At 44.9% G+C, this 21,198-nt stretch overlaps 1 protein-coding gene and 1 non-coding gene across 2 annotated transcripts; both read right to left on the reverse strand.

The window, feature by feature from the left end:
- Positions 1-16,985: 16,985 nt before the first annotated feature.
- Positions 16,986-19,350, reverse strand: LOC124699444 (40S ribosomal protein S20-like). The gene is made up of 3 exons (XM_047231744.1): positions 19,157-19,350; positions 18,939-19,052; positions 16,986-17,341 (listed from the first exon to the last, which is right to left on the reverse strand). The coding sequence occupies exons 1-3, from the start codon at positions 19,281-19,283 to the stop codon at positions 17,199-17,201; spliced, it is 384 nt and encodes a 127-aa protein (XP_047087700.1). The 5' UTR covers positions 19,284-19,350; the 3' UTR covers positions 16,986-17,198.
- On the reverse strand, positions 17,435-17,509 carry LOC124704809. Its single transcript, XR_007003691.1, has one exon. It is a non-coding gene; the product is annotated as a small nucleolar RNA SNORD36 (small nucleolar RNA).
- Positions 19,351-21,198: the final 1,848 nt, after the last annotated feature.

Consider the following 21,198-nt stretch of genomic DNA (forward strand, 5'->3'; position numbering starts at 1 on the left):
CAACCATATAACAATTAACGAAGCAGTTTCAACCTTCGCCATGAACATTAAGAATAAAGCTAAGAACACATGTGTTCATATGCAACAGCGGAGCGTGTCTCTCTCCCACAAAAGCATGTATTTATTCAAACAAAACAAAAACAAACAGACGCTCCAAGTAAAGTACATAAGATGTGACCGAATAAAAATATAGTTTCAAGAGAAGAAACCTGATAATTTGTTGATGAAGAAGGGGATGCCTTGGGCATCCCCAAGCTTAGATGCTTGAATCTTCTTGAAATATGCAGGGATGAACCACCGGGGAATCCCCAAGCTTAGACTTTTCACTCTTCTTGATCATAGTATATCATCCTCCTCTCTTGACCCTTGAAAACTTCCTCCACACCAAACTCGAAACAAACTCATTAGAGGGTTAGTGCATGATCAAAAATTCACATGTTCAGAGGTGACACAATCATTCTTAACACTTATAGACATTGCCCAAAGCTACTGGAAGGTAATGGAACAAAGAAATCCACCCAACACAGCGAAAGAAGCAATGCGAAATAAAAGGCAGAATCTGTCAAAACAGAACAGTCCGTAAAGACGAATTTTAAAGTGGCACCAGGCTTGCTCAGATGAAAATGCCCAAATTGAATGAAAGTTGCGTACATATCTGAGGATCACTCACGTAAATTGGAATAATTTTCTGAGTTACCTACAGAGAATTAGGCCCAGATTCGTGACAGCAAGAAATCTGTTTCTGCGCAGTAATCCAAATCTAGTATCAACCCTACTATCAAAGACTTTACTTGGCACAACAATGCAATAAAATAAGATAAGGAGAGGTTGCTACAGTAGTAACAACTTCCAAGACACAAATATAAAATAGAGGTACTGTAGCAAAATAAACACATGGGTTATCTCCCAAGAAGTGCTTTCTTTATAGCCATTAAGATGGGCTCAGCAGTTTTAATGATGCACTCGCAAGAAATAAGAGTTGAAGCAAAAGAGAGCATCAAGAGGAAAATTCAAAACAAATTTAAGTCTAACATGCTTCCTATGAAAAGGAATCTTGTACACAAATGAATTCATGAAGAACAAAGTGACAAGCATAAGAGGATAAAACAAATGTAGCTTCAAAAATTTCAGCATGTAGAGAGGCATTTTAGTAACATGAAAATTTCTACAACCATATTTTCCTCTCTCATAATAATTTTCAGTGGCATCATGAACAAATTCAACAATGTAACTATCACATAAAGCATTCTTATCATGAGTCTCATGCATAAAATTATTACTCTCCACATAGGCATAATCAATTTTATTAGTTGTAGTGGGAGCAAATTCAACAAAGTAGCTATCATTATTATTCTCATCATCAAATATAGGAGGCATATTGTAATCATAATCAAATTTATCCTCCATAACAGGTGGTACTAAAAAACCAATATCATTATAATCATCATAAATAGGAGGCAAAGTATCATCAAAGTAAATTTTCTCCTCAATGCTTGGGGGACTAAAAATATCATGCTCATCAAAGCCAGCTTCCCCAAGCTTAGAATTTTCCATATCATTAGCAACAATGCTGTTCAAAGCGTTCATACTAATATGTTCCATAGGTTTTTTAATTTCCGCATCAAACCATCCATGTCTTAAATCAGGAAATAGAATAAGAAGCTCATTGTTGTCCATTATGCCTAACTAGTGTAAACAAGAAACAAAAAGATGCAATTGCAGGATCTAAAGGAAATAGCTTCGAGCACACACACAACGGCAACAGAAAAGTACTTTACCTGGGACCGGAGTATGAGTGCCTTTTACCTTTCCTCCCCGGCAACGGCGCCAGAAAAGTGCTTAGTTGCCGGGGTCCGATGTGTGTGTGCCGTTTACCTTTCCTCCCCGGCAACGGCGCCAGAAAAGTGCTTGATGTCTACGGGTGCTTCTATTCTTGTAGACAGTGTTGGGCCTCCAAGAGCGAGAGGTTTGTAGAACGGCGAGCAAGTTTCCCTTAAGTGGATCACCCAAGGTTTATCGAACTCGGGGAGGAAGAGGTCAAAGATATCCCTCTCAAGCAACCCTGCAACCACAAAGCAAGAAGTCTCTTGTGTCCCCAACACACCTAATAGGTGCACTAGTTCGGCGAAGAGATAGTGAAATACAAGTGGTATGAATGAATATGAGCGAGTAGTAACGGCGCCGGAAAAGTGCTTGCTGGCGTGCGGTTGATGGTAGTAATATTACGGGAAGTAAAGATGCGATAAAACGAGTAAACAAGCAGCGATAGCGATATTTAGGAACAAGGCCTAGGGATCATACTTTCACTAGTGGACACTCTCAACATTGATCACATAACAGAATAAATAAATAGATGCTAGACTCTACACCCTCTTGTTGGATGATGAACACCACTAAGCTGTGTAGGATTACACGAACCCTCAATGCCGGAGTTAACAAGCTCCACAATATTCAATGTTCATATTTAAATAACCTTAGAGTGCATAACGGATCAACATAACCAAACCAAGTACTAACATAGCATGCACACTTGTCACCTTCACACTACGAAAAGAGGAATAGATCACATCAATACTATCATAGCAATAGTTAACTTCATAATCTACAAGAGATCACAATCATAGCCTACACCAAGTACTACACGATGCACACACTCGTCACCATTACACCGTGCGGGAGGAATAAACTACTTTAATAACATCACTAGAGTAGCACACGGATAAATTGTGATACAAAACACATTGCAATCATAAAGGGATATAAATAAGCACTTCACTATGCCATTCATAACGGTGAATAAGTATTCCGTGAAATATAGCCTAAGAGACCCACACGGTGCACACACTCGTCACCTTTACACACGTGGGACAAGGAGTCTCACGGAGATCACATAAGTAAAATCCACTTGACTAGCATAATGACATCTAGATTACAAGCATCATCATATGAATCTCAATCATGTAAGGCAGCTCATGAGATTATTGTATTGAAGTACATAGGAGAGAGATGAACCACATAGCTACCGGTACAGCCCCGAGCCTCGATGGAGAACTACTCCCTCCTCATGGGAGACAGCAGCGTTGATGAAGATGGCGGTGGTGTCGATGGAGGAGCCTTCCGGGGCACTTCCCCGTCCCGGCGGCGTGCCCGAACAGAGACTCCTGTCCCCCAGATCTTGGCTTCGCGATGGCGGCGGCTCTGGAAGGTTTTCTCTGGTTTCGTCCAACGTGGTAGGGTTTTCGCGACGGAGACTTTAAGTAGGCGGAAGGGCAGCCTCGGAGGGGTCCTGGTGGGCCCACACACTAGGGGGCGCGGCCCCCCCTCTGGCCGCGCCAGGGTGTTGTGTGGGGCCCCCAGGGCTCCCCTCCGGCGGCTCTCGGGTGTTCCGGAAGCTTCGTCCAATTATAAGACTCGGGCGTTGATTTCGTCCAATTCGAGAATATTTCCTTACTAGGATTTACGGAACCAAAAACAGCAGAAAACGAGAACCGGCACTTTGGCATCTCGTCAATAGGTTAGTTCCGGAAAACGCATAATAATGACATAAAGTATGCATAAAACATGTAGATATCATCAATAATGTGGCATGGAACATAAGAAATTATCGATACGTCGGAGACGTATCATGCAGCCAGTCCACTTCCGTTTTGCCAAGTTGTCTTTAGTAAGTAGAATTTTTCTATTCAAAAACCACATGAAGATCCTAATTTTCAGTGGTACTTTTAACTTCCACAAGTATTTTTTTAAAACCGAGTGTGCCCACTCATGAAATCTGTGTACAAATACTTAACTTAAAACTTCCTAGAAGCCGTTAAGTTCCAACAAAAAAGGTCCGGTTGATCACTAAGTTGGACCTCCATCAAACGTTCTACCAAACTCAACCATTGTTCCCATGTTATATCCCTTAAAACCCGATTAAAAGTAATGTTCAGCGTGGTGTTATTAAGGACATCCGCGACCCTCACATTTTTATGAGCCACAATATTGAAAAGTGCGGGGTATTTGTAATATCCCAGGATTGTGGGGTAGAATTAGAAAAGGGTTGTGCATTTCATCGCAAAACGAGGGAAAATTTCGCGCTTAATTGCATAAAACATAAGAGGAAACAAGTTTCTCTCTCGACACCAGCTAGGGTTAGGGTTTTGAGAGTGCGACAAACTTGGACATGATCTCTTCTGAATTAGGGTTTTGAGAAGAGGGGGAACATTTGCAATTCACATATTTAAGTTGCATGATTGAATTGAAACAAGTTTGAGTTGAAATTCAAACTCAAACATCACTAAGTCAAATTAAAATTCAAACTAGGAATAATTCATATTATAATATTATAAATTGGATAATATGAATATGAAAAGAATATAAACATATCACAAAAGGCTCAATAGAGAAAACTTGAGCTTTATTGATCATCACACACAATTTACGTTGTCTTTACAATATTCAAATGAATTAATTATTACATAACACATTTCAGAAATGACAATGTAAAAGAACTATCTAAACTGAGTATCTTCATCTTCTTGATCTTCTTAATCAACAAGTTGAAGGAGACATCCATGATCATCTCATTGATCCCTGCATAAACCAAAAATCAAACAGAAAACCATATTAAGCCAAGAGGCAAAGCCACTTGGTAGGTCAGTAAAGAAACTTGAGTTGAAGGGATAATATCAAACCAAGCCGAGCTGATCTTCAGCACACAAGTACCAACCATGAGCAGTGCAAGCAGCTCACAAGGTGAGGTGCATGCCCAACAGCACACACAAAAAAAGAGGAGTCACCAAACTAGCACAGACTTGCTGTCGAGCAAGGAAGTGACCAGGAGCTGATATATAACCTTTTCAGCCACCAAAACCCTAGATTCCATCGACACAACCAACCAGCAAGGTAAGAACTACTTACGATTGTGCCGTAATCATAATGCTTGGGTCAGTGTTCACTTTGAAGGGCGGAATTTCACCAAACATATTATAATGTTCTGACATGTTTGTCTTGTCCTCCACTCCCACGATGTTTCTTTTCCCTGAAAGAACTATGTGGCGCTTTGGATCACCGCATGATGTACTCGTTTTCATATCTTTCCTTTTCCTTGGTTTGCTACTCATGTCCTTCACATAGAAAACCTGAGCAACATCTTTGGCTAGGACGAATGGTTCGTCAAGGTAACCAAGATTGTTGAAATCCACCATTGTCATTCTGTATTGCTCATCCACCTTTACCCCACCTCCGGTTAGCTTGAACCATTTGCACCGGAACAAAGGGACCTTAAAGGAGGGTCCATAGTCAAGTTCCCATATCTCCTCTATGTAACCATAATATGTGACCTTTTGCCCATTCTCGATTGCTGCATCAAAGCAGAGACCACTGTTTTGGTTGGTGCTCTTTTTATCTTGGACGATCGTGTAAAATGTATTCCCATTTATCTCGTACCCTTGGAAAGTCGATATAGTCGAAGATGGTGACTTGGCCAACATGTAAGCTGATCTCCAACATCATTGTCACTCATTAAATGTTTTCACAAGCAACCGCCGAAAGTCTTAATGTGGGCCTATGTAATCCAGGATTCAGGCTTCCCCGGGTTGTTCGAGCGTAAAATATTCTTGTGCCTCGAAGTACGGAACCACCAAGCTTGAATTTTATAGAACTGTGTGGTGTGCTTCAGTAATAGAATGGCCGTCTATACATATCATTGATTTCCTTCTGATCGTGCCTTTTCCACTTAGTCTCCCCTCGTGTCGCGATTGAGGAAGACCAATCGGCTTAAGGTCAGGAACATAGTCAACACAAAACTCAATTACCTCCTCATTTCCATAGCCCTTGGCGATGCTTCCTTCTGGCCTAGCACGGTTACGAACATATTTCTTTAATACTCCCATGAACCTCTCAAAGGGGAACATATTGTGTAGAAATACAGGACCGAGAATGGAAATCTCTTTGACTAGGTGAACCAGGAGGTGCGTCGTAATATTGAAGAAGGATGGTGGGAACACCAACTCGAAACTAACAAGACATTGGACCACACCGTTCTGTAACCGTGGTAGATATTCTGGATTGATTACCTTCTGAGACATTGCATTGAGGAATGCACATAGCTTCACAATGGCTACTCGAACATTTTCCGGTAGGAGCCCCCTCAAAGCAATCAGAAGCAATTGCGTCATAATCACGTGGCAGTCGTGAGACTTCAGGTTTTGGAACTTTTTCTCCGCCATATTTATTATTCCCTTTATATTCGACGAGAAGCCAGACGGGACCTTCATACTGCTCAGGCATTCAAAAAAGATGACCTTCTCTTCTTTGGTAAGAGCGTAGCTGACACGACCTTGAAACCGTTCCGGATGCCGGTCTTCTGGGTCTTTCAAACGTTGTTGGTCCTGCCGTGCTTCCTTTGTATCATTTGTCTTCCCATACACGCCCAAGAAGCTTAGCGAGTTCACGCAAATATTCTTCGTAACATGCATCACGTCGATTGCGGAGCGGACATCTAGGACTTTCCAATATTCTAGCTCCCAAAATATAGGTTTCTTCTTCCACATGGGTGCGTGCCCGTCAACTCCACTGCGGAACTCGATCCGCCAGGACCCTTTCCAAAGATGACTTTCAAATCCTTGACCATATCAAATACATCAGCACCAGTACGTTCCGTAGGCTTCGGCCGGTGATCTGCCTTGCCGTTGAAATGTTTGCCTTTCTTTCTTAAGTTATGATGTCGGGGAAGAAATCGACTATGCCCTAGGTACACATTCTTATTACAATTAGCCAAATATATACTTTCAGTCTCATGTAAGTAGTGCGCGCATGCATTATATCCCTTATTTGTCTGTCCCGAAAGGTTACTAAGAGCAGGCCAATCATTGATGGTTACGAAAAGCAACGCTCGTAGGTCAAATTCCTCTTCTTTGTGCTCATCCCACACACGTATACCAGGTCTACCCTACAACTGTAAAAGTTCATCAACTAATGGCCTTAGGTACACATCGATGTCGTTGCCGGGTTGCTTCGGACCTTGGATGAGCACTGGCATCATAATGAACTTCCGCTTCATGCACAACCAATCAAGGTGGAAGGTTGTAGATGCATAGAGTCACGGGCCAGGTGCTATGGCTGGAGCTCTGCTCGCCAAAAGGATTCATGCCATATGTACTTAGACCAAATCTTAAGTTTCTCGCGTCACCTGCAAAATCTTTGAACTCTCTGTCGATCTTTCTCCATTGCGTTTCATCAGCGGGGTGTCTCAACTCCCCGTCCGACTTACGGTCCTCTTTGTTCTATCGTAAGACCTTGGCATGCTCTTTGTTCAACGTTTCAACCGTGGTATTATAGGAGCATACCACATCACCTTGGCGGGAACCCTCTTCCTGGGTTTCTCGCCTTCAACATCGTCACCAGGGTCATCTCCTCTGATCTTATAACGCAATGCAGGGCATTCATTCAAATTCTCATATTCACCGTGGTAGAGGATGCAGTCGTTAATGCATGCATGTATCTTCTAAACCTCTAAGCCTAGAGGGCAGACAACCTTCTTTGCTTCGTACGTATTGGCGGGCAACTCGTTATTCTTTGGAAACATATTCTTCATTATTTTCAGCAAATTTTCAAATCCTGAGTCAGATAGACCTTCCCGTGCCTTCTATTTCAGAAAATCCAGTGTGCAGTCCATCTTTTTCAGACCATTATCGCATCCTGGGTACAACGACTTTTTGTGATCCTCTAACATGCGATCTAAATTCTTCCTCTCCTTTTCAGTTTCGCAACCTCTCCATGCATTAGCAATAGTCCGAGCAAGATCATCAGCGGGCTCATCACGTGCCTCTTATTCACCTTCCGCTTCTACTTCCCCTCCTTCAGCATCCTCCATGAAAGTATCACCGAAATGATCAGGATAGTTGTCATCATCCCCTTCTTCATTTTCTTCCATTCTAACCACTCTTTCTCCATGCTTGGTCCAACAATTATAGCTTGGCATGAAACCGTGCTGAAGCAGGTGCACGTGAACGACTCTTGAGGAAGAGTAACCCTTCTGATTCTTACTGTCAGCACATGGACATATAACAACCCCCCCCCGCTTGTTCGCCTTTGTGAGAAAATCATTCAAACCCGTAATGAACTCGCCCGAGATTCGGTTACCGTACATCCATTGCCGATTCATCTGCATTATTGTTATTATATAAAGTATATAATTAACCATCATGCATTTGTTAAACTAACTGGCTAGAAATAATAGAAATTAAACTATGAACTACACATGCTTATTTATCAATGGCACATGAAAAGTTCAAGTTGCTAACCGCGATCGAGGAGGAAAAATAAATGAGAAAGCTTAAGTGTGGTCGGACACTTCATATCATGTTTGTTTTGTGTGAACACAAGTGGCATCATGCTCTCGGGCATTTCATTGAACACCTCTTGTGCATAAGAGGAGAAAAGCCAAACCCACCACCCCTTGTGAGTAGAAGTGGAACACCAAGTGACTCACACTTGTGCTGTATGTGAGTATTTATAGTGGTGGACCTTTAGTCGCGGTTGGCCAGGCCAACCGCGACTAAAGGCCCACCCGTACACCAGCTGTCGATCGAGCTCATTGGGCACAGAGCTTTAGTCGCGGTTCGCCTGCAGAACCGGGACTAAAGACCCTATTAGTCGCGGTTCGAAAAGTTTGGAGACTAATGGGTGGTATGAAAGCCCCTTTTTCTACTAGTGTTTGGATACAAATAGGGCAACAGGTGCCGAGTATTTGCTTTTTGTTTCTATCACCGTATGTTCAAATAGTGGAGAAATGAGAGCTTCCCCCTAAAATCTTATCTATGAAGCTTGTGTATCCAGAGGAAAATAAGTGAGATTTCAAAATGTGAACATTTCTGCAAGAAAGCAAACACATGTGGCATACACACATTACCTCGTCGTTTGTTATTGGAAACCTCCATGGTATTGCAATCATTAGTGTCTTGCTATTTTTTGGATCAAAACTTGTGATCCGCCGCTGCGCATGTACCTGATTTTCCCATGTGCACGAAGTTCACAGCTACACATATTCTAGAAATCTGGATCTTGTATTGTACGACATATATACGCTCGTATCGTCGCTACACGAGGCAGTACCAAACAAAACCCGGCAACCACTAACTAGGCTACTAATGTAACGTCTGTCGTGTCGCTGCTTCCCTACTGACCCTACATCAGATTTGGGCGCACTGATACAATATTATCGCGTCCCATTATTCTGTCCAGGCTACGCGAGCTGCGGTGGATTCCTCGCTGGGTGGATGTGGATGCATGCATGCGCGCGCGGCGGACGCCAGCCGAGCTGGAGTCGTCGACGTCCACCTTCGGCGACGGGTTTGACTAGCCACGCGCGCGATGGAGGTGGGTGGTGAGTGGACCTCTGCCGCGCAACGTCCGTGATATGCGCCGAGACGACCAACTAATTTTTGTTGGGGTGTACGTGGCCAGGCACAGCTAGCGGCCTACTGGCAGTCTGACTTGGGCTGACATCGACGGAGGGGCATCGATCATGCATCCACATTGGAATGTGAGATTTTGACCACCTCGGTCAGTCCTCCGACATCATATTTTGATACTCACCCTATGGCAGGCTACGCTCACGTCGTCCAAATCGTCCACTGAATTAGAGCAAGTATAATAAGTACTAGTTAGCTGGCTATAAGGATTAAAATAGTATATTATTGCTTAGTTGGAGGAGAGGAGGAGAGAGAATAAGAGTGGCTCTTAGACTGTTCATAGTGGAAGTAACATAGATGGTAACATCACACATCTCAAGGCATTTTGGTGACATGGCATGCCAATAAATGAAGAAAGAGAGTGAGGTGATAACTGATAACTAGCTATGTTACCATAACATCACACATCTCAAAGCAATATGAGTCTACAACATAATTAATGATATATTGCATGAAATCACATGTAAGTTACTACCCACAATAGAGGTAGTAACTTAGACTAGTAACATAGCATATGTTACTAGTCTAAGTTACTCTCCACTATGAGCAGTCTTATGCAAGAGCCAGCTCTAGCACGTGCTCCTAGGCACTTTGTGGGAGTCAAAGGTGGACAAAGTACTACAATTCTATAGCTCACTATTGTATATGTTGGCTCTAAGTTGACTATCAAGATGCAAATAGTCCGTGCTATGTTACTAGTCTAAGTTACTCTCCACTATGAGCAGTCTTATGCAAGAGTCAGCTCTAGCACGTGCTCCTAGGCACTTTGTGAGAGTCAAAGGTGGACAAAGTACTACAATTCTATAGCTCACTATTGTATATGTTGGCTCTAAGTTGACTATCAAGATGCAAATAGTCCGGTCCGGGCCGGACCTGTTGTTGGACCAGCAAACCTAGATGAGAAATGGCAGGTTCAGGTTTTTCCCGCACCTCCTTTCCAAGGGTAACGGGTAATCCTAGGTTCGACCCTTTTTCTCTGTAGGTACACGCACTCGTAGCAGCAGTCAGCAGGATCGGCTTCAATACGACGTGAGCACTCGTATTCTACAGCTCCGACGAGAACACGTTCTTCCTCGTGCACAACGACGGCCGGTGCTCCCAGGCGACCTGGTGGACTCCTCCGCGCTAGTAACGTCAAGCCCCATTGCAAGCTGCTGCAGCCAATCATCAAGATCGCGATGTTCATGTCCTCGGCAGTGTCGCGACGTTACGACGGCAGGCGGCAGCTCTGTTCTAACGATGGGGATGACTTGGAGACAGGAGGGGAAGAGGTGGCGGAGGTTGAGAAGCCGACAGGGATTCGAGACTCTACTCCGGCGAGCTCTAGGCTATCCCGGCGGCGAGCGTCTCCCAATGGCTGGCGACTTCCTCTGCTCCTGCGGCGGCGGCGTGCGGCAACGGCCGGCGACTTCCTCTGCTCCTGCGGCGGCGGCGTGTCCGCGTAAAGAGGAGTTGAGTAAAGGTCCGGATCGACCCTAGGGCTAAACGGGTACTATCCTTGTTGGACAGAGATCCAGTGCCTTGTTGTTTACAAGGCACGGCGTGCCTCGTCTTCAATCTCCATCGTCCAGCTAAATCCAACGGGCAGCAGAGCTTCAAGACCAAAACGAGGTGGCTTCCTCCTCCACACGCAGCCAAACCTTGCACTCTTGCCTGCCATAGTATGGGCATCTCCAGTGGCGCGACGCAAACGGACGCTGAGCGATCGTTTGTATCCACTGTGACCGGAAATGCATCTGGTCATCCTCCAGTGAGGCGATGCAAAGTGACCGAGCCGTCCGCAGCGACGCAAACCTGGCCCAAATAAGCGTCAGGTTTGCGTCTCCGCGAACGTGCGTTCGTGCCGAGTGTCCGCCGAAAAAGACGTAGAACCCGCACGTCAGTGATAGGTAGGCCGATATTATTCCCGCCGGTGGCCATTCTCCATGCGAAAAATCAAAGTAGACCCGCGAGCAGTCCAGAAGCGATGGACGTCCTCGCCGCCGCAGCCACCACCATGCATGGAGGCTGCAGCTCCGGCGGAAGCAAAGCGGACCGTCACCGGCGGCCGGGACTATTGGAAGGACCGCCATGAGACAGACATCCAGGCCATGATCTACGGCGGCGGATTCCTTGGCGACGAGCGGGCCGGGACATGCCCGCAGCATGAGTGGGCACCGATGCAGGATGCAGAGGACATCGCAAACGCACGGTTGTTCTCCACCCAGGCCACTGAAACGCAGCCAACACCCGTGTGCGTCGATGACTTTGACGATGCGCCAACAGAGCCTGGTTCATGAAGAGGCGTCTGGAAAAAGAGGCCGCTTCCTCCACCTCCCACCTGGCCGCTTCCTCCATCTCGGAGGTGCGAATGGCCGCATGGAGTTGCGGCCATTTCGCGTCCTCCTCCGCCGCCGAGATGAGCAGCGCGGCGCGGAGGTCGGGGTCCTCCTCCGAGGACTCGGGCTTGGGCTCGAGCAGCAGCGGCGGCGGTTGCGGCAATGCCGCGCCGCCGCGGGTGGCCTCTCCGATGTGGAGGCCGCCTCGGTTTCCTCCGGATGGCCGCAGCGCCGGCGGAGGACGGCGGCTGCTGCTCGCCTCCTCATCGTTGTCTCCGGGAGCGAACCGTCGCTTCGGGGCCATGGCGGCGGTTTCGCTCAGGGAGTGGAGTGGGGACTGGAGTGGAGGGACAGATCCCCTCCAGTGCACATTTAATAGCCTCCCCGATCACCGAAAGGTGGGCCCAAGGAAGACGAGGCGACAAGCGCCCGGACGCGAGCGGACGCCGCGTGCCATGCAAACCTAGCCCAGATTTGGGCCGGGTTTACGTCGTTCCGGACGCCGCGGCCGTCCGCTTTTGCGGTGCGTCCCCGCGTTGGGCCGCTTTTTTGTCCGACTCGACCCATCCGGACGCGCGCGGTGCGGGATGGGTCACCCCTAGCAAAAAGCATCAGATTTTTTAGGCTACAAAATCATCTATTCTGTTGGTGCGTGTTGAAATCCGATGAGTTTGACCAGCTTATCGATTTAGCTTTGCTGCGTTCGTCACTCTCACCTGGGAGGCAGCACGGCGGCGGGAACGATGGAGCACATCGATGGTTTGGCTGCGCGCTAAGGATAAATCCACCTTCTTTTGGTCTTGAATGGTTATCATCCGTTAGATTTAATTGGACGTTGGAGATTGGAGACGAGGCACGCCGTGCCTTGTAAACAACAAGGCACTGGATCCCTGTCCATCCTTGTTGGACCTAATTTTTTCCCGGCTAGCTACCCTGATGGTGCCAAAAACTAGGTCCGGTCCAGCGGTCCATAGGGCCGAACCGGACCACCTGCATCTTGAGTTAACTATAGATGACATGGAACTCGGCTTATAGGCAGCAACTGGCTACACTACTGAAATTGCTCTTAGGAGCCACGCCTCAAAGATCTTTTCGGTTCGCCCGGTTCAATGATGTGACCGGAGTTCCAAGGTCTTCTTGACACGATGATGTTGTGGCGATCTGCAGGCTAGCCCTGTCATCGGTACAAACCGTGTGGCAGCTTTTCTATGATGGTAGTGAAGATTTTCGAGGTGGAGGCAGGTGAGACATCGCGTCATCGTTGCGTCTTCTCCACACGCGCGGCGGTGTTAATGTTGCATTGTTCCTTTCCGCCCTTTCTCCACCGTTTTCCACGCCACCTCTGCCTATAAAACCCACTCCTTCTCTATCGTCACACGCAGTCGTCGCCACAGCACAAGATCTTCCCTCTACCTCCACGAAAATGTCGCGCCACCACGCGACGACCTACTCCATGTTGGGTCATGCGGCCGCGTGCTGACACCTCCGCCTACACCCCCCACAAGTGGAAGAACAAGTGTCGCCGCCACTCAAGCCCGAGCTCGATGACGCCGACATGGAGGAGTTTGCTTCCCTCGGCGCGCAGTTCATGGCACACGCTGAGCAAGAGGCGGCGGAGGAGGCAGCCGGCGGAAGCGGATGCGGCGGCCGAGGAGGATGGAGAACATGGAGTGAGGATGACGATGACCTGGAGGACTCGAGCAACGAGGCAGATTGGCGGGCAGGCGGTGGATCAGAACGCCATCGTCTAGTCCTTCGAGACGTCGAATAAGCTCCAGGACGACTCTCGCACCCGAGAGGACTTCGACACCACATAGAGGCGCATCGTTGAAATATATATCCATCGAACTAGCGCCTATTGAGGAGAGGGCTCACCTCTTCATGACGGTCATGCTGCAGAGGCTACTCGAGTAGACGCAAGAACGTTGGGTGCGTGATTATATGCTTCGGAGGGAGCGGCGAACGTGAGAGCACCATAGGAGGAAGGGAAACAACGGTGAAGCTAGCCTGTCGAGCGCCCCTAAAGACGGCGAGCACGCTAAGTTTTCGATCCAACTAGTTTCCATTCAACTTTGTAAAACATAATGAAATTTGAATGAAATTTTATTGTTCGCGTAGGACGAGTTTGGGGGAAGCGGGCATCCCCCAAATGCGCCACCACCAAGCGGTGTCCTCAAACGACCAATCCAACACTTTTACCGGATGTCATTTGGGGACGTGGTTGGAAATGCTATTACCGTGTGTTCATTATTTTAGTCCATTCACAAGCAAGTGTGGTGTTTTGGAGGCCGAGCTACATGTAGCTCTTTATTTTCGAACACTCAAAATTCGTATTTCAAAGTTTCAAAATAAATCAGAAACAAAATTCTAGTTAACCAATGATGAATGTCAAAATGTTGTAAAATCTCAATACAAACTGATTTGTATTCTAGGCTACACAAAATTGACAAAATCTGAGAAATTTTAGAGTATTGAAATATGCACTACTCACTATAAAATTTGTCATAATTTTCCATTTTTGTATAGCCTAGAATATGAAGCAGTTTGTATTGAGATTTTACACCATTGTATTATACATCATTGGCTATCTCTACAATTTTGTTCCGGATTTTTTGAAACTTTGAAAAGGAATTATAAGTGTTTGCAAATAAAGAGCTACCCTGTAGCTCGGTCTCTGTTTGAAGTTTTTCCGTTTTTCCATTGACAAGCTTCCTAACTTGCCTGCTGTTTGTTAGCTTGTTGGGATTAGGTACATAGGGCAAGTTCGCCAAGCATGTATGTCTCTCTGAGAATAGCCGTAGGTACGTTTGAGCTAAGGAGATGCAGTTGGGTACACCGGAGCTTGTTGGAATTGGGTACACAGGGGTAGTTCAAACAGTTAAGTTCATCAGCTTGTTCGAAATTCCTTAACAATAAACCCCCAAGATGCATTGCTTTCTTTTAGCAATCCACAGATTGACATCAGTGGTTTTCATAGTTAGTAGAGTCGAACAGTTAAAGTTCATCAGCTAAGTAGATGCAAGCCAGTATATCTCCACAAGCGAGGGCTTTAGCCCAGTCAGTTTCATCAATCGTGTTAGGATTCAATGCATTCCATCAAGTAACTTAACTCCGAAAAGTACCTCTTTGAGACGAGATGGTGTCTTTTCCACCTTTGGCGTAGACAGGCAACCATGGATATGAACTTATACAACTCGTAAACAAATTTAAGATCCTGCATATTCCTTTTTTATAAACCATATTTCGGTGACCCCGATGTTGCAAGCAGTAAAATGAAGAGTAGTAGAAAGAAATCCCTATCTCTACAATGTGCGAGTCAAATAGATAGCGTGAACATTTACGGACAAATGCTTGGGGGAGAGAGGACAGACAGAGGGCAGACAAATGACGGGAAGATATCAAAATAGTGAAACTAAAATGCTTGTACAATGCTCAATGTGATGATCAGTTTATTGATTCACGTCATGTAAATGGTTATTGATCTATGCAGTTGGGCGTACTCTCATCACAAGCATTGGAAACAATTTGTACGGGAGTGTCAACTTGTCCATTGAAACAATGACAGGATCATCTCACTGTGATGCTCTCAGCCAGGTATTACAGCTTTGTTCAAGGCTTCAAGCACAAGTGTTCTGTTCACCTCAACGCATCCTCAAGTTTCTTTTCTTGTGAAAAGCTGTTCAAGGACGAGTGTGAGTAATTAGTTAGAAAACCAACACGATATGACTGTCAGAGATTTGCTTAGCTTCTAATAGTGTGTGTTTATAATTCTTCTCAAGATCTGAAACTTTTTATTGTTGGCAACAATGGCATCAGGATTGCAAACTAGATTCATGGGAAACTTCTAAACTGTCACTACTGAAACTTAACATTGCTCTAAATGGAGCAACGACATGTAAAATGCTCTAAAATGAACACTTTCCATTTCCTTTGCCACACTGCATTTGATTGGTAATTTTCTGGTTGTGGATCTATCAAATACTAGTGTGATGTGTATGTTGTTCCTCTTTATAAATAGTTGATAACTAATGCCTAAACAAGCTTCCAACGTCCTTTATTTGAACACTCAAACAATCAAGAATTTATTCAGTCAAGAAAACCTTGCACACCTTGCTGTTTTAGGTTCACAAAGAATTTAGACCCCTACTGCTCAATTATGACAATTATTTGGACTATCATTCAAATTACTACTGCTAGCATGTATAATCATATTATGATGCTATTGATTCTATCTATAATCATAGTACGTGAGTATTTTGTTTCCATCTATCCGCTGTTGATATCTGTCATTAGTTCATGACCTTGTGCTAATCAGTTTACTGAATTCAGCTTCCCATTTTGGAAATTATGACCTACTCTCTGTAACCATATGACTGAGAGTAAGAAACCCATTAGTAGTGGCATAGCTCAAAGACTCCTACTGTAACATTTCCTCCACAATAGACAAGTTATGATGCTGGTTAGTACTAAAAATATAGTCAGTTTTAATGACCTAACCCTGCAGGTATTGTGATGAGAAGTGGCAAGACAGGGTTGCCATAAGTTAAAGCAAGACAGGAGTACTTTCCTTAGGCTGTTGCTTATGACAATGAAGAAATTAATTGCCACTGAACTTCTGTTTATAAGACAGGCAACTCCTTCATGGACATAGTTTAGCAAAATAACATCCACAATTGCAATTGTATCTTACCTGCATTTTGATCCTCTTCTTCTTCAGGTATGCTGCATTCTTCAGGTAGACTGCAATTGAGGTCGAGAAGAACCATGGCTGCTGATGATCAACTTGGTTGCAATTGGGCCAGCGACCTGCTACTGCTGGGGGTGGCGATCAGCTGCTGGGGAGGAAGCATCACTGGACAAAAGGGGGGAAAAAGACCCACCTGCAAAACCACCACACTCACCGCAGCAAACTCAAAAGCTTTGTAGGCAACACGGCGAAAACACATTTATTCCTCTAGTATTAACTTAGATGGGATGGCTGCAGCCACCCTCCCTCACAATAGCTGCAGCAGACCACTAGTTTGCACACAAAATTTGTTTTGAACACAACAAAACAAAACATCGATTAGATTTAGAACTTTTTTGATAGTCTAGATAAGAAATTGGCTTGCCTCACATTGTTTGCCAAGAAGATTCTTCCGAGTGGATAAATGCCACTTTTTCAAAAAAAAAAAATCACATTGATCAATATCAGGGCCTCAGCGTCACATGATAAAGCAGAGTTAAGTAAAAAATCTAAGCCATGTATAAACATCCAATCTGATACAGCACACACTGAAGAAATGAAAATTGACGATGACAATAACTTAGACGACAAGTAATCAGAACCAAGATGCAAAGAGCCTAGCCATACAAATCCAGTTTCCAACACTACAAAGGTCTAAAAGTATCTTGTTCAATGGTCTCAACGACAGGTAGCATACTACTGGTCGCTGATGGTCACCTCAACCTCGACACCAGGCTCGATGGTGATCGAGGTGATCTGCTTCACGACATCCGGGGAGCTAACGAGGTCAATCACCCTCTTGTGCACCCGCATCTCAAACCTATCCCAGGTGTTGGTACCTGATTTACCATAACAATGGAGTTAGTACTTTTTCTTTGTAACAACAAACTTTAGCATAATTGCAGTAAGAGATTTGATTGATTGTGGTTGGCTGAGCATCAGTTTTAAAAAGCTCAATTTGTAACATCAAATGTATCAGAAGAATCATAAGTAATCATCATATGCTCAACCCATACACAAAAGTACATCAACTTAATTCTGTTATCAAATAAATGACAAGATATTAGCTAACCTATTGCAGTTTGGTGTGGACTGTGGAATAGATTGATTGTTGATTAGTGGTGCTCATTTTACGCATTGGCCCAGTTTTTAGTACTTGCAAAGTTTTAAAGGGTTAACAAATTTGCTTGCTCCTGTTGGCTGTATTGTCTTTTGGGGTAAGCTAGTTTTGATTGCTTTATATGCTTTTTTGTAATATCTGCAAGCTTATTTTGGTCGATGGAGGCCTTAAAAGATTTTATATTAAGTGTGGCTTCTATTTACAAGCCCACAGACTAATGAGATTGTTGTATCTAATTATTCAGCAGGAGTGTATCGTGGTCTTGTTCAAAAATGAAGAGGGGAGGATGAGCTTATATGCATTCGTATCCTGGTTATTTTTTTCTTGCAACCAAATCTTCGTAAAGCAGTTTCTTTTCAATATATACTGAGAATCAATGTTTCTGCAGGTTGTGGGATCACCTCTCCTCAAATTTGCACCTTTATTCGCAGCCCAAAGCTGTCTTGACTAATGATGAAGCTAAAAACCCTGGCGGTACTGCTAGAGGATTCCCTGTACATAGTTCATCTAGCAATAAACGGACTAGTGGTGAATCTGAAGCTGAAACTCAGAAAACGACGAGAGTTCAGCAGAAAAGGGAGTAGGGAGGAATGGTTCGAGTGCAATTCCCCAAAACCGAAGTGTTGTATCTCCTGTTTCATATGCAGAGGAAAAAACTTATCCGATATTAGAGGCTGTAAGACAACCCTGTTCACCAGACAGGTGTCACCACAGAAAGAGAGGCAGAGAGGACGACACAGGGCCAGCCAAGGTCTCTAAGGCTCTCTCAGTCACATGGTCTAATTTTTCAAAACGCCTCCAAGTTCATGGAATGCCTTTTCTGGTGTTTTAGGTTATATGCAAGTCATATCATGAATCAGGTAGTCCCACATTAATATAACTAATATCTGGGCATATTAATCAGCAAGTCATATCATGTTCAGACCTATGCAGCCATTCATCTGTGGTGTCTACCGAGCACCAGATTCAGCAGTTAATGGCAGGTTATAGAAAGCGAAGCCTGACGTGAGAGTACCAGGTGCCGCAGCAGCATTAAGAGCTGCAGCTGAGGCTGCTGAAGATGTTCTCAAGGACAGATAATCTGAAAGCGAAGTGTCTTTGACCGAAATTCTGAAAGTGTCTTTGACAGATTGGGTTCATATACACAATGTTTTCAGGGAAAGGATAAAAAGGTTCCAAAGAAGCCAGAGCCAAAGGAATCGATCTCTAAACGGCACATGCAACTATCCTCAGCATGGCAGGACCCGATACAATACAAAGCAATTAAGTAAATGGAGATCCAACAGGGTGGTTCGGGAGAAGCAAGAGAGGTTCACCTTCTCCACATGGGGACTTCCTGGTGGTGATGTTGAGCACCTTGGTGGGCATCCTGACGGGGCCCTTCACCTTCAGGCTCTTGTCCTTGGCTCCCTTAACCAGATCGGCGCAAACTGTCGGGACACAGAGCAAGCATGGTATCAGAGTCACGCGGAGAACTACCGAAACGAGAAACAGGACGAAGAATCCATGGCGGAGAGCGAACGAAGACGCCTACCCTTCTCGAGGTTCTTGACGCTCTTGGAGGAGAGGGTGATGCGGATCCTGTGCTGCGGATCCTGCGTGCCCTGGAACCCCTCCTTGCCGGCCTTCATCGGCGGGGCGTACGCGAGCTCGGTCGCCATGGCTGCTGGTGGCGGGGAGGAGGACGGCGGCGCTGCGCGGCGGGAGGGTATACGGGATTCGGCGGCGCTGGGAGGCGGGAGCGGCTAGGGTATGCGGGAGGATTCGTCGTCCGGTAAAAGGCTTTCTATCGGACCATTGCCAACCGTAGGATTGAAGCACGATGGATGTTGGATATTCAACAAGCCTCCTTGCTACTCTTTCCGTAAAATGGGAGACCTAATTGTTTTCGTTAATTTTGTTTGCGTAACAGTATATACATAGATGCTTATAAGTTATATTCACCCCTATGAAAGTATGTAGACACATTCTAGAACTCTAAGCATGAATCCAAAAAACTGATTCGATGGATCTTGAGGTAGGCGAAGTGATTATTGACATCTTGCTATCGACGAGAACATCGTAGTCTACTAAAAATATTTCACTTTTATGAGATACCAAACTGTTAAATATGTGGTTTGAACTCTACTGAATTGGGGGTGTCACTGTCTGCCTAACCATCCAACCATAAGCATGTTTACCTTCTATCTCCTATTCTTACTCCTTTAACCATAAGCAGTTGATTAGATCTTATTGCATTTCCTATTAGGACGGCAAGCGGGGCTGAGTTCTAGGACGGGTGATTCTTCTTACCTACTTTAAGTCTTTAATCCAATACAGCACTAGATTGTTTTTCCCTCAATTTTTATTTTGTGGGATGCAAGTGGGATAGCTTGCATCCCGCAAAAGGTCGTCAATTTTTTTAAGCAAACTAAAACCTTTTTTAAGGAAACTAACAACTCTGGTAAAATCTCAAGCATGCAGATTTGCTTCCGTTAGTAGCAAAATATTCGTTTCCGACATTATTTAATGAGTTAAAGACACTGGACACCGAAGAGCTTGTATAGATGTGCAAAAGCCCCACAACTTTTAAAATGTGGTGTAGTCGCCAAAGAAATTGCCTCTAATGTGCAAATACCCCCCCCCCAACACACATACAGTGTAGTGCCTTTAACTTGTATTTTAGATTTATTTTTAGTATAAATCGGCAAAGGTCACACTATCAAGTGACACACCACATGTATGTCTATTTTGCAGAAACCCCTACTTTCTTAGAATTCGCGTGAAGGTGATTGATTCGGATAAAACTTAAAACAAAGATGTCAAAATCAAATCCCCATTGCCTTACAACCCTTCTCCTTTGGCTCGCTCATGTCGCTCCAACATGACTAGACGGCCATGCCAGCGGGCAGTAGGATGACCTCAAGTTGTTCAACGCCATCTGGAAGCAAACTTGTGAGACTTGATGCCCGATTATTAATAGATCGGTGGATTTCTCGCAAAAAAAAAAGGATGACGGTGGAGGAGGCTCATTTAATGAACATATCCTCGAAGGCCTACAAGCATTTCTAAGTCCGCACCGGCAACCCTACAGAGTCTCTCCCTACATTGGCCCAAACACTAAATTGGCCCCAACAGTGAACCCCATCAGCTCAAAAACACCCACATAAGTTTGACATACCCCTTTGTTCTTTCCTAAACTTGGGGCCGGCTAGGGGTGCTCGGACACAGCCGGTCACGATCGCCATGTGGGAAGGCCCAACTTAGCATAGATCAGACCAAATCAACGAGGCCAAGAGAGGGGAAATCGTGAGACCCCTAAAAAATTTCATTCAATTTCTCTTGTATAAAATCCTAAAAAATAAACTAAATTCTAGTCATTTGTTTAATTTTAAGAGTTTAGTTTCTTCAATAATATGGGGGCCACCGATGTAGAAAGTCATCCTATTCCTATCTGTCCGGACATGTGTTCGGGCGCCCCAAAGCAGCCACCATTTGGGGTGGCAGACGCATTTTCAAAGTTGCGAGTGGAGATGTGCTCTAAACACTTTGTCTACCAATCCTAAAAAAAATCATCGGCCAACTTTTGAGAGAGAA

Source organism: Lolium rigidum, chromosome 3 (assembly GCF_022539505.1).
Source record: "Lolium rigidum isolate FL_2022 chromosome 3, APGP_CSIRO_Lrig_0.1, whole genome shotgun sequence".
Lineage (NCBI taxonomy): Eukaryota > Viridiplantae > Streptophyta > Magnoliopsida > Poales > Poaceae > Lolium > Lolium rigidum.

What these genes read in the sequence shown, in the direction of transcription:
- LOC124699444 (XM_047231744.1), bottom strand. Translation starts at nt 19,283, where the DNA reads ATGGCGACCGAGCTCGCGTACGCCCCGCCGATGAAGGCCGGCAAGGAG. An exon ending in CGTCAAGAACCTCGAGAAGG is followed by an intron (nt 19,053 to 19,156) that starts GTAGGCGTCTTC and finishes GTGTCCCGACAG; the next exon opens with TTTGCGCCGATCTGGTTAAG. An exon ending in GAAGTCCCCATGTGGAGAAG is followed by an intron (nt 17,342 to 18,938) that starts GTGAACCTCTCT and finishes ATGGTAAATCAG; the next exon opens with GTACCAACACCTGGGATAGG.